We start from the raw sequence: 15,000 nt of genomic DNA on the forward strand, positions 1-15,000 counted from the left end.
AACAAAATAAATAAATAAAAAATAAATAAGTATAAAAAATAAATAAATAAAATAAATTTAAAATAAATAAATAAATAAATAATGAATAAATAAATAAATAAATTAGAAAAATAAATATTAAAAATAAATAAATATAAAATAAATAAATAAAGAATAAATAAAATAAATAAATAAAAATAAATAAATTTAAAAAAATAAATTAAAAAAATAAATGAATAAAATAAAAAATAAATAAATATAAAAAATAAATAAATAAAAAATAAATAAATAAAATAAATAAATTAGAAAAATAAATATTAAAAATAAATAAATATAAAATAAATAAATAAAGAATAAATAAAATAAATAAATAAAAATAAATAAATTTAAAAAATAAATTAAAAAAATAAATGAATAAAATAAAAAAATAAATAAATATAACAAATAAAAAATAAATAAAAGATAAAGAATAAATAAAATAAATAAATAAAAAATAAACAAATATAACAGAATTACACACTTTTGCATTTTAGCTTTTTTGGTTTTCATTTTTGGAAAATTTCGATTTAAATAAAGTATTTAATATCGTCGCATTTTCATATTTTTGCGACGTTAAAAACTAGATGATGGTCTTATTAATATTATAAGCTTTGTTAAAATATTAAAATTTAAATTAATTATATTAAAATATTAAAATTTAAATTAATTATATTGATATTATAAGCTTTGTAAAAAAAAAAAAAGCGCCGAAACTTTAAAAGTTCCACTATATTCTTCAGCACACTTCACCCCAAACTTCTTACAAACCTCCCGGTCGTGCCTTAATAGTAATAGTAATAAGAATAACACTAAACATAGATTCCATGAACAAAGTTTCTTTCTTAGAACTGCACGCCTGTGGAACACTCTTCCGTTTGCCTGTTTTCCAGCTGACTACAACCTGATTGTCTTCAAGTCCAACGTAAACAAATTCTTGATGAACCATCCCCCTAAGTAATCCAATTTACAAAATTTCCACTACTTATGTTTACTACGCTATAATCACATTGACTAATGTATACCCATTAACCCTTATCCTCGAGTGGCCTCCGAGCCTTGATAAGTGGTGATTCCTATGTTAAAAAAAAAAACGACGACGACGGCGATTTGTACGAAGGGTTTAATATCGGCGACGATAGCTGAACAGGCTATACTAGGATAACATTCACACGAAAACTGTTTTTCTCATCGACACTTCGTCTACGTGCTATAGATTTAGAAGGTCAAGTGTGGTTCAATTGGTGGAATACATTGAAACGCTTAGATGATATATTTTAATTGAATTCACTTTCTGATGTAATCGTTCCGCAGATAAGTAAATATGCAAGAAAATGGCGGAATAGAGGACCGTACTTAGCTTTCACCAACAAGATTGGGTGTACATTCATCTGCATTCACGGGTGGACCACCCCTCGCGGTAAATAACAGCATAATGAAGAGAAGAAAATGAAAATAGTAATTGAAAAAGTCTCATCCTAGTATGATGAAATCTATGGAACTTTTGCAAAAATATTTGGAAAATCAAACCAAACATATTAATACAGTAGCATAAAAGATTCTGTTTTTGTTTGTTTGTTTGTTTGTTTTTTTGTTTGTTTGTTTGTTTTGTTTGTTTTTTTTTTTGTTTTTTTGGGGGGTGGGGTTGTTTTTTTAAGAATACTTTGGAGCTGGGGACATCTTTTTGCAATCAAGTAAAACAATTAACAGTTTATTTTACGTCCATTTCCAGAATAAATTTTCGTAATTGTCTCCCCTTGTCCCGAATCGAAATCTTCAAAAATGGAAGCTAAAATGAAGAAATGCCGAGAATTATCCGATCTTAATTAAAGTGTTGGTATTTATTAATTAACTAGTGGGAACCACGAACCGGCATTGGCCGATGGAAATATGACATAAAGCCAGAAAAGTGAAAAAAGAAAAAAAAAAAAAATCCCGCTTCGAAACCAAATTAAATTATGATCATCTAATGCATTATCGTATGTGAGTCACATAAATTACTGACTAAAAATAGATATTCAATTAATCCGTTAAACGTATGTGAACAGTTAATAAAATTAGTCGGAACAATAATGAATGCTTAAAAGATCCGTGCATATTTACGTGGTGGAGATATAATGAGCGGATGTTAAATGTACGGAATTGAAAAATCAAATACGGATGCCGCGTTTATGGAAATGTGACTAATGCATCAAAGTTTCATGTTTCACCTGGGAGAGCAACAGTAGAATTTGTAAACAAAGTGAAAGCAACTTTTCCTCCTCAACGTATGCCTATTTTGGGAGAGTTATTTCGGCCAGACATAATTTCGGATATTAGGAAAATGAATGTAATCGAATGATAAGTACTGGAATCATGCAATAGTATAAATTTTAATATTAAAATTTAAATTAATTATATTAAAATATTAAAATTTAAATTAATTATATTAAAATATTAAAATTTAAATCAATTATATTAAAATATTATAATTTAAATTAGTTATATTAAAATTTAAATTAGTTATATTAAAATATTAAAATTTAAATTAAGTATATTAAAATATAAAAATTAAAATTAACTATATAAAAATACTAAAATTTAAATTAATTATATTAAAATATTAAAATTTAAATTAATTATATTAAAATATTAAAATTAAAATTAATTATATTAAAATATTAAAATTTAAATTAATTATATTAATATTATCAGGTTTGTTAAAATATTAAAATTAAAATTAGTTATATTAAAATATTAAAATTTAAATTAATTATATTAACATTATAAGCTTTGTTAAAATATTAAAATTTAAATTAATTATATTAACATTATAAGCTTTGTTAAAATATTGAAATTTAAATTAATTATATTAAAATTAAAATTAATTATATAAAAATACTAAAATTTAAATTAATTATATTAACATTATAAGCTTTGTTAAAATATTAAAATTTAAATTAATTATATTAAAATTAAAATTAATTATATAAAAATACTAAAATTTAAATTAATTATGCAAAACGTTTAGCTCACCAGCTTTATTCGTTACTGAGCCACGTTTATACGGGTATAAAAGTTACAAAATAGCGTTGTTTAATCTTTAAATGTATATTTGCGCATAGAAGAGCCATTTAAGTTGATTTATGCCTGCCAAGTTCTAAGTTCTTTCAATTTTAAGCCCTTAGCAGTTATTTTATGGGTTAAAAATGAAATCTAACTTTTTTTCACGGGTCTAAATTTTCTTATATATCATGTTCCGCATTCAGACAGACAAGATCACGTTTTTTATATGCAGGGTGTCCCAATAAAATGTGTACACTCTTTAAATGACTATAACTCCAACATTTAAATTTATCATAATTTTTTATGTATAAATAATGGCTAAGCAAGACTAAACTTTAAAGAAAAAGATCATTCGTATATATATATATATATATATATATATAAATATATATATATATATATATATATATATAGTAATGTGATTGATAATTTAAAAATCAAATTATAATTAAATTAAAAATCAGTTTCATAAGAAGGAACAACAACAAAATCAATAATTTGTACGATCGTTTCGGAAAACAGTGTTTTTATTGTGGTAGACATCAAATTACGGACAATAGTTTTTACATATAGTGTTTTTAACAAACAAAGTTTCCTCATCAGCAAATATTGGGAAGGGTTTTTATTATATGTAAAAGACACCATAAATAAACCTAGCATTAAAAGTAAGGCAGATGTATCTGGAAAAAAATTAAAATAAACGTATGGATTTAACTTGATAAGAAAATTAATATGGGTTAAAGATAGAAGTAAAATAGAGTAAAATTATAAATCTAAATTTGGTTTATGTACAATATTATAATATTATTTTTCGATAAAACTCATAGACACATACACATATATATATACATATATGTATACACACATACATATATATATACATATACACATGTTCCATGGAACATTTGTAAATACCTTCCATCTTGAAGTTAAAAAAATCTTACGAAAGATCGAAAAAATGAAAAAAAGAATCATTAAGCAATGTTTGCCTGAATGAAGGAATGCTGCCTAAATACACACACACACACACATATATATATATATATATATATATATATATATATATATATATATATATATATATATATATATATATATATATATATTGTAAAGAAGTGAACCATGGCGGAAATTCAGTCGTATTTTAATAAGATGGAAAACAGGGTGAGGAAAAGAAAAAACATTGGGGGAAGTTACATGTAACAAATGTACAATTCAGTAAAATAAATAAGTCGATTAAAAACAAGATCGTTAAAATACACCCGAAGCGCTTTTCGTTCAGACTAACTTTTCAAGTGTATAAGTCTGAAAATTATAATTTTTTTTTTTTTTTTTTTTTTAGAATATTTGGTAGTGGAATGGAGTAAGAGCGGAGGGGAGATTAAAAAAAAAAAAATAAATAAACTGTGACTACCCAAATAATTCTAATTGAAGCCGGAGGTTTCTCTGCTTGCTCAAAGTAGGGGGGCTGGAAATGATGGCAAGTGCTTCGAGGATAGACAGGTGGAACTTTGTACGTTCGGTACAAAACAGAAAAACACTCCGGAGAGTATATTATATATATATATGATGTGATGTGTGTGTGTGATGTGATGTGATGTGTGTGTGTGTGTGTGATGGATTTTGTTGCAGACCATCTACTAGTTAGCCAGTTGTGTACAAATCCCAAGAGCAATAGGAGCCTTCTATCATGTCTGAAAGTGACACGATGTTCAACGAGCCAAATCGGAGATGCGCCGTTGTACAACTCATGCTCTCTACCGATCCAAGTTATGATAGCAGGACCATTGCCACCGCCCTCAAAATGCAAATCAATACGGTTCAACAGCTCAACGAAGTTTCCGGCCACGGTTATTGTCTTTAGTGTGATTTCAAATGACTGCCAAGTCATGCCACCTCGCATCTTCGAAATCGGCTTGAAAGTCAACACCAAAATGTACCTGGATGTGCTGAAGAGTGCAGTGATCCCTGGTGCGATCAAGTGGCACCAACCCGCAAGTTCAGGCTTGACTTCAAAAGGAGTGCTATAAATTTATACCCTTCTCTCACTGGCCCCTCCTCCTCCTCCGACCTGAACCCACTGGACTACTTCATTTGGTTATACTTCGAGAACATCACCAACATGACCTTCCACAACACTAAAGCCAGCCTGATCGCCGCCCTCTAATGAGTATTCACAAAGCTCCCACTTATGGTTGCGGAAAAAGCATGCTCCCAGTTCTGGACCCGTATCGAGGCGGTGATTGGGGCATGTCAGCTCTACTACATAATCAAATTATCTGAAATGATTTTTCAATAAAAGTTTAAAATAAAGCTGTAGTGTTGTTTTCTTTAGGGCGACAAATTTATCATTCCAGCCTACATATATATATATATATATATATATATGTGTGTATGTGGAAGTAATAATTCCAAATAAATTAAGTTAAATATATTATCAATATAATTATTATTTTAAGTCGATGAAATACCAATCTTAAATATAACACTTAAAATAGCTTTCTCACTGGAAACTTAAACTAACATACAGCTATTTAAAAAATCGATATTTCTAAATATATATGCAAATGAGGTAACTTCTTAATCGTATATTTTGAAAGAACCATACTATATTTAGAAATGAGATAGTAAAGTAAAGTACCTTTTGTATATATTAATCAAATTGTGAACAAACACACGGGAATATGAATTTTTTATATATATATATATATATATATATATATATATATATATATATATATAATTCCACAGCCAAACAACGTCGCAGCTCACAAGAGCTATGACAGTCAACGAACCGGAAGTCCAAGACTCGAGTTTCGCCGTCATTTGGGCTCATCAGTTAGACACATCCGAACTCAGAATTCGAAACCCGAGCCTCTTGCATGCGAGGCAAGCACTCTACCAACTGAGCAAACACCCCGCACACAAGAATTTCTATTAACCAACACAGATCAAGCAAACCGCGCCGAAATCCGACTGTGAAATGAACCTACGTCTCGACAAGGGACGCAGCCATCCAACCAGTCAATAACCCTTGTCGGTGTCTCACAAGTAGGAGTTTTTAACTCGAAGGGACGGCACCATCCAGCAATGCTAACCAAACGAGCAACTTATAATAGGACGAAACTCGAGTCTTGGACTTCCGGTTCGTTGACTGCGATGTTGTTTGGCTGTGGAATTTATTATACAATCTCTCACATTCTGAAAATCCTAATATATATATATATATATATATATATATATATATATATATATATATATATGTGTGTGTGTGTGTGTGTGTGTGTGTGTGTGTGTGTGTGTGTGTGTGTGTGTGTGTGTGTCTGTGTCTGTGTGTTATACTGGCCTTTCTATGCATAAGAGAAATTACATCAGTTCTCACTATATATATAGTACCAGTAATGTCTACACCGGTGAGAAGGGGTGACAGTACTCCACTGCCTAGCTAAGCGCTAATCAGTTATACCCGTATTCCTATCTTTGTACCTATGATGTTAATACACTTCGTTTGTTAAACCAACCTTGATTTTCTTCTTTTACTATTGTGTTACGACACAACAATGTATATATATATATATATATATATATATATATATATATATATATATATATATATATGTATATATAAAATAAAAAAATACAATTAAATTTACCAAAATGATCCAAGATGGTAAAATTAAAGTAAATTATAAATATGAAAGAATTAATATTTATAAAATTATCTCAGCCAGATGTAAAAGTTCGATAAAACCAAATAGGAAATAGAGCTTATAATATGAGCAAACAGTTAATAAAATATTTTTAAAAAAAACACTTTGAAATGAGTTAAAAACATATTTAATTTGAAAAGGAAACACTAGATAAATGGATAGTCCTTAATCCGCGGAGTTTCGAAGAAATACTTTCCTGCTCATCAGAGGGTAGGAATTAGCAAAATGCGGGATCGGATTTTGACTTACTTGTTGTTTCATCAAATACTTTTGCATGCAAAATCCGATCCCGCATTTTGCTAATTCCTACCCTCTGATGAGAAGGAAAGTATTTCTTCGAAACTCAGCGGATTAAGAACTATCCATTTATCTAGTGTGTCCTTTTCAAATTAAATATGTTTTGAACTCATTTGAAAGTGTTTTTTACATATTTTATTAACTGTTTGCTCATATATATATATATATATATATATATATATATATATATGTATATATATATATATGTGTGTGTGTGTGTGTGTGTGTGTGGGCAGCAGTGTGTCGAATTTAACCATACGTAGGTAAAGATCTGCTTTATTTTATTTCCTGTAGATCTGTGAATACATACGGAATCTGGGATACGAGTACGTATGGGATGAAGAGCAAAGCGTTCCGTACATTTATATGGACAACCAATGGATTGGCTTCGATGACTATAGGAGCATTACAAAGAAGGTAAGTCTCTCTCTCTCTCTCTCTCTCTCTCTCTCTCTCTCTCTCTGTCGCTCCCCTCTGTCACTATCTATCTATCTATCTATCTATCCATCTATCTATCTATCTCTCTTTTTTCTATTTCTATCTTTCTTTTACACACAGTCTCTCCCCTTTACTCTGTTTCTTCATCTTACTCAGTCTTTTTCTCTCTCTAAATCTTTTTAGTCTTTCTCTCAACTCTCTCAATCTCTCTCCAACGCCCTCTCTCTCTCTCTCTCTCTCTCTCTCTCTCTCTCTCTCTCTCTCTCTCACTATCTGTCTATCTCTCTCTACATAAATATCTCCATAATTTTCCACTGCAGCGGCGCAGCGCTCTCTACTCAATCCTCTGTCTCTTTATTTCTATAAATATCACTTTCCCTCGCCACTCTCTACCTTGAATCTCTTCCCCTCTCTCTACACACCTACTCTCTCTTTCTCTCTCTCTCTCTCTCTCTCTCTCTCTCTCTCTCTCTCTCTCTCTCTCTCTTTGATCCATTTCCCTCTCTACACTCTCTCCTTTATTACCTTTCTCTTTCTGTCTTTCTCTCGCTTTCTCATTCTCTTTCTCTCTCTCTCTCTCTCTCTCTCTCTCTCTCTCTCTCTCTCTCTCTCTCTCTCTCTCTCTCTTACACACACACACACGCATGCTACGTCTATCATCCACTCCCTCTCTATATTCCCTCTCACTCCCCCTTTCTTTACTTCGTTCCCCAACTTTTCTCTACATTTATCTCCCTCTCCACCTCACTCATTCTCTTTCCCTCTCTGCATTATTGAATGCAAAGGCGATACTACAATTAGATCCCAACTCGAAGGCTGAGATGAAGTCACTTCTCAATCGTCATCACGTACAACCTCTTAGGGAAGCAATCTAAACTAAATTCAGCTAAGTCAAGAGAGTTATCTTCCCTTTGTAGCAAGTTCTAACCAAATGGTTTTCCGTCTAAAGTTCTTAGCTCTATCTAAAGTTAGGTATGCGTATATGTTTATATTTTACTTTTAAGCTAATTAACTTCTAATCGTAAATTTTTAAATACAACTGCTAGGCGTTAGCGGTGGTAATGTGGGCTATAGTTTAATTTAATTTTATGCAACAGAATGAAAATAAAGATACCTTCTATTTTTGTGAAATTTTAAGAACTAGGATAAATTAATCCATAGCATTAATTATAGTATGTATTAAATATAGATTTTGTTTTTTGTTTTTTTGGTTAACGCCAATACATAATTAAAGAAAAATAATTTTTTGGGGACAATTGAAATAATTTCTTACGTTATTGATAAGGTTTACCTTTTTATGTTTTTACTAGAGGGGGCTCCCGACTTTGTCCGGTCATAAAATATGCTTAAATATGTTTTAATTCATGCAGATTCCATATTAATAACACTGTGCAACAAATTTGAATTGAAAAAAAAGTACAAGACATATAAGACCTGTTTCGGTGTAAGAAAAGTATGCTGATTCCAAATCTGACATTTATTTCTCTGGATTAGGTACCATTTTCATGTACTTTATTATTAATTATTTTGAAGAAAAAAAAACACCGAATTCACCAGTTTAAACAACATTTGTCCTCTTAACTCTCTTGTGTAGAGTGTCATCATCCTTTTTTTAAATTCCAGCAGTAGTCTGCCAACATACCAGTGTTCCATTTTCCTTTAAAACGTTTTTCTATTAATGAAATATCTTGATGGAACCTTTCGCCATGTTCATCACTCACATGGCCAAGATTCTCAGCAAAAAAATCCAAATGAGAGTGGAGCACATGAACTTTTAGAGACATGTTACATCCCATATCATGAAAATGATGCAATAGATCATTCACAACTTGCACATAGTCTTCTGAACGATGTTTTCCCAGGAAGTTATCACAAACTTTCTTGAATGACTCAAAGGCACATTTTTCTTTTCTCGTGAGATGTGTGTTAAAAGTTTCACCAAGAACAATTTTTCGAATTTGGGGACCTATGAAGATACCTTCTTTTATTTTAGTTCGACTTAATGAAGGAAACTTTTCTGCAAGATATGCAAATGCCAAGGAATCCTTGTCTAGTGCTTTCACAGTAAATTTTCAGAAAAGAATGTATAAAATGCCCCTTTATGTTTAAAACATTAAAATACACAATAATCCGGTCTTTATTCTAGTTTTTAGTTAAAAAATACTTCATTAAATGGATATCTATTTTTAACCCTCAGATTTTTTCCCGTGCCCTACAAATAAGGTTCTGCGGCAGGTTTTAGCTTCTTTTCCTTGATTTTTTTAGCCTACATTAAAAAATGCCTTTCTTGACGAATACCATGGCTTTTCAGAAGGTGGTGAACACCAAACCATGTGCTAAAGCATTATGTTTTTACTTTTGAAAAAATTAGCCCTTGGTCTAGAAAATATTATGCTAACCAGGATAGCTCTGTCATCTAGCTCTCTTAAATCTGGAAAAATAGCTCATTTCGGCTGACTTTAGCAAATACATGATTCAAATAAATGATTTAACAAATAATGTACATAATATGTGTACATTAAACTGTGTTTTTCTCTTAAGATTTATAATTTAATACACATAATATGTGACTGCAAAGTCGACAGTAACCCATTTTTGACGTTTTTACTGAAATTTACGACTGTGGCAATTTTGCACAAATTATACCTAATTCAACAAAAAGAAAGCCAGAAATAAAATTTCCACGTTACTAGGTATACAAAAATTGCTGCAGATATCCTGTACTTTTTTTAGTGTTGCACAGTGTTATTACAGAGCTAATTTTCTCTTGACTATTTTACATATATATATATATATATATATATATATATATAGTCATCCACATACAGTAGTGTTTTGCTGTATCACAATTCAGCAGTATGGCTATACATACACCTTTCCCCAGCTGTGGATCGAACCTACAACCGTCGCGATGACAGTCGGCAGCTCTAACCATCAGACCACAATTTTTTTTTTTTTGTGCTCAAATACTAAACACACACCTCCAAATACACGGGCAATGTACCCTCACTAGTAGTGAAATAAACGCTGTTTGAAAATAAAACCGGAGACTCCTGGTCGTTTCTTTGTAAAAAATGTTTATTTCAACTTTTGGCAGATTCATCCACCAAGACCCAACATGGGTGAAGGTAATGTTTTGCTGTTTGGCAAAATATAATTCTCCAGAAGATGTTCTGTCCATTTCTTGTAAAGGTAATGTTTGTGGATAAAATGTGATATGTCTTGTTGAATTGTATGTCTGTGTAATGTATGTATGTGTAATGTATGTATGTGTAATGTATATATGTGTAATGTATGTATGTGTAATGTATGTATGTGTAATGTATATATGTGTAATGTATGTATGTGTAATGTATGTATGTGTAATGTATATATGTGTAATGCATGTATGTGTAATGTATATATGTGTAATGTATATATGTGTAATGTATGTATGTGTAATGTATGTATGTGTAATGTATATATGTGTAATGTATGTATGTGTAATGTATGTATGTGTAATGTATATATGTGTAATGCATGTATGTGTAATGTATATATGTGTAATGTATATATGTGTAATGTATATATGTGTAATGTATGTATGTGTAATGTATGTATGTGTAATGTATATATGTGTAATGTATATATGTGTAATGTATGTATGTGTAATGTATATATGTGCAATGTATGTATGTGTAATGTATGTATGTGTAATGTATGTATGTGTAATGTATATATGTGTAATGTATATATGTGTAATGTATATATGTGTAATGCATGTATGCGTAATGTATGTATGTGAAATGTATGTATGTGTAATGTATATATGTGTAATGTATGTATGTGTAATGTATATATGTGTAATGTATGTATGTGTAATGTATATATGTGAAATGTATGTATGTGTAATGTATATATGCGTAATGTATGTGTAATGTATGTATGTGTAATGTATGTATGTGTTATGTAAATATGTATGTGTAATGTATGTATGTGCAATGTATGTATGTGTAATGTATGTATGTGTAATGTATATATGGTAATGTATGTATGTGTTATGTATGTATGTGTAATGTATGTATGTGTAATGCATGTATGTGTAATGTATGTATGTGTAATGTATATATGTGTAATGTATATATGTGTAATGTATATATGTGTAATGCATGTATGCGTAATGTATGTATGTGTTATGTATATATGAGTAATGTATGTATGTGTAATGTATATATGTGTAATGTATATATGTGTAATGTATGTATGTGTAATGTATGTATGTGTAATGTATGTATGTGCAATGTATATATGTGTAATGTATGTATGTGTAATGTATATATGTGTAATGTATATATGTGTAATGTATATATGTGTAATATATGTATGTGTAATGTATATATGTGTAATGTATATATGTGTAATGTATGTATGTGTAATGTATGTATGTGTAATGCATATATGTGTAATGTATATGTGTAATGTATATATGTGTAATGTATATATGTGTAATGTATGTATGTGTAATGTATATATGTGTAATGTATATATGCGTAATGTATGTATGTGTAATGTATGTATGTGTAATGTATATATGTGTAATGTATGTATGTGTAATGTATATATGTGTAATGAATGTATGTGTTATGTATATATGTATGTGTAATGTATGTATGTGTAATGTATATATGTGTAATGTATGTATGTGTAATGTATATATGTGTAATGTATGTATGTGTAATGTATGTATGTGTAATGTATGTATGTGTAATGTATATATGTGTAATGTATATATGTGTAATGTATGTATGTGTAATGCATATATGTGTAATGTATCTATGTGTAATGAATGTATGTGTAATGTATATATGTGTAATGTATATATGTGTAATGTATGTATGTGCAATGTATATATGTGTAATGTATATATGTGCAATGTATAAATGTGCAATGTATGTATGTGTAATGTATGTATGTGTAATGAATGTATGTGTAATGTATATATGTGTAATGTATGTATGTGTAATGTATATATGTGAAATGTATGTATGTGTAATGTATGTATGTGTAATGTATGTATGTGTTATGTATATATGTATGTGTAATGTATGTATGTGTAATGTATATATGTGTAATGTATGTATGTGTAATGTATGTATGTGTAATGTATATATGTGTAATGTATATATGTGTAATGTATATATGTGTAATGTATGTGTTATGTATATATGTATGTGTAATGTATGTATGTGTAATGTATATATGTGTAATGTATGTATGTGTAATGTATGTATGTGTAATGTATATATGTGTAATGTATATATGTGTTATGTATATATGTATGTGTAATGTATGTATGTGTAATGTATGTATGTGTAATGTATATAGGTGTAATGTATGTATGTGTAATGTATTTATGTGTAATGTATGTATAATGTATGTATGTGTAATGTATATATGTGTAATGTATGTATGTGTAATGTATGTATGTGTAATGTATATATGTGTAATGCATGTATGTGTAATGTATGTATGTGTAATGTATGTATAATGTATGTATGTGTAATGTATATATGTGTAATGTATGTATGTGTAATGTATGTATGTGTAATGTATATATGTATAATGTATATATGTGTAATGTATGTATGTGTAATGTATGTATGTGTAATGTATGTATGTGTAATTTATATATGTGTAATGTATATATGTGTAATGTATGTATGTGTAATGTATGTATGTGTAATGTATATATGTGTAATGTATGTATGTGTAATATATATATGTGTAATGTATATATGTGTAATGTATGTATGTGTAATGTATATATGTGTAATGTATGTATGTGTAATGTATGTATGTGTAATGTATTTATGTGTAATGTATATATGTGTAATGTATATATGTGTAATGTATATATGCGTAATGTATGTATGTGAAATGTATGTATGTGTAATGTATATATGTGTAATGTATGTATGTGTAATGTATATATGTGTAATGTATGTATGTGTAATGTATATATGTGTAATGTATGTATGTGTAATGTATATATGTGTAATGTATGTATGTGTAATGTATATATGTGTAATGTATATATGTGTTATGTATATATGTATGTGTAATGTATGTATGTGTTATGTATGTATGTGTAATGTATGTATGTTTAATGTATATATGTGTAATGTATATATGTGTAATGTATATATGGTAATGTATGTATGTGTAATGTATGTATGTGTAATGTATGTATGTGTAATGCATGTATGTGTAATGTATATATATGTAATGTATATATGTGTAATGTATATATGTGTAATGTATATATGTGTAATGCATGTATGCGTAATGCATGTATGTGTTATGTATATATGTGTAATGTATGTATGTGTAATGTATATATGTGTAATGTATATATGTGTAATGTATGTATGTGTAATGTATGTATGTGTAATGTATGTATGTGCAATGTATATATGTGTAATGTATGTATGTGTAATGTATATATGTGTAATGTATATATGTGTAATGTATATATGTGTAATATATGTATGTGTAATGTATATATGTGTAATGTATATATGTGTAATGTATGTATGTGTAATGGATGTATGTGTAATGCATATATGTGTAAGGTATGTATGTGTAATGTATACATGTGTAATGTATATATGTGTAATGTATGTATGTGTAATGTATATATGTGTAATGTATGTATGTGTAATGTATGTATGTGTAATGTATGTATGTGTAATGTATATATGTGTAATGTATATATGTGTAATGTATGTATGTGTAATGCATATATGTGTAATGTATGTATGTGTAATGTATGTATGTGTAATGTATATATGTGTAATGTATATATGTGTAATGTATGTATGTGTAATGTATATATGTGTAATGTATATATGTGCAATGTATAAATGTGCAATGTATGTATGTGTAATGTATGTATGTGTAATGTATGTATGTGTAATGTATATATGTGTAATGTATGTATGTGTAATGTATATATGTGTAATGTATGTATGTGTTATGTATATATGTATGTGTAATGTATGTATGTGTAATGTATATATGTGTAATGTATGTATGTGTAATGTATGTATGTGTAATGTATGTATGTGTAATGTATATATGTGTAATGCATGTATGTGTAATGTATGTATGTGTAATGTATGTATAATGTATGTATGTGTAATGTATATATGTGTAATGTATGTATGTGTAATGTATGTATGTGTAATGTATATATGTATAATGTATATATGTGTAATGTATGTATGTGTAATGTATGTATGTGTAATGTATGTATGTGTAATTTATATATGTGTAATGTATATATGTGTAATGTATGTATGTGTAATGTATGTATGTGTAATGTATATATGTGTAATGTATGTATGTGTAATATATATATGTGTAATGTATATATGTGTAATGTATGTATGTGTAATGTATGTATGTGTAATGTATGTATGTGTGATGTATATATGTGTAATGTATATATCTGTAA

General features: G+C 28.6%; 1 protein-coding gene across 2 annotated transcripts in view; it reads left to right on the forward strand.

The window, feature by feature from the left end:
• Positions 1-15,000, forward strand: part of LOC145247299 (chitinase-3-like protein 2) — a 134,168-nt gene that overhangs the window by 118,399 nt on the left and 769 nt on the right. For both annotated transcript variants that reach the window (XM_080108922.1, XM_080108921.1), the window contains exon 7: positions 7,362-7,484. In XM_080108922.1, the coding sequence (XP_079965048.1) occupies positions 7,362-7,484 (123 nt within the window). The remainder of the gene's footprint in view (positions 1-7,361; positions 7,485-15,000) is intronic.

This window comes from Euprymna scolopes, chromosome 25 (assembly GCF_053919585.1).
Source record: "Euprymna scolopes isolate OS-2025 chromosome 25, ASM5391958v1, whole genome shotgun sequence".
Lineage (NCBI taxonomy): Eukaryota > Metazoa > Mollusca > Cephalopoda > Sepiida > Sepiolidae > Euprymna > Euprymna scolopes.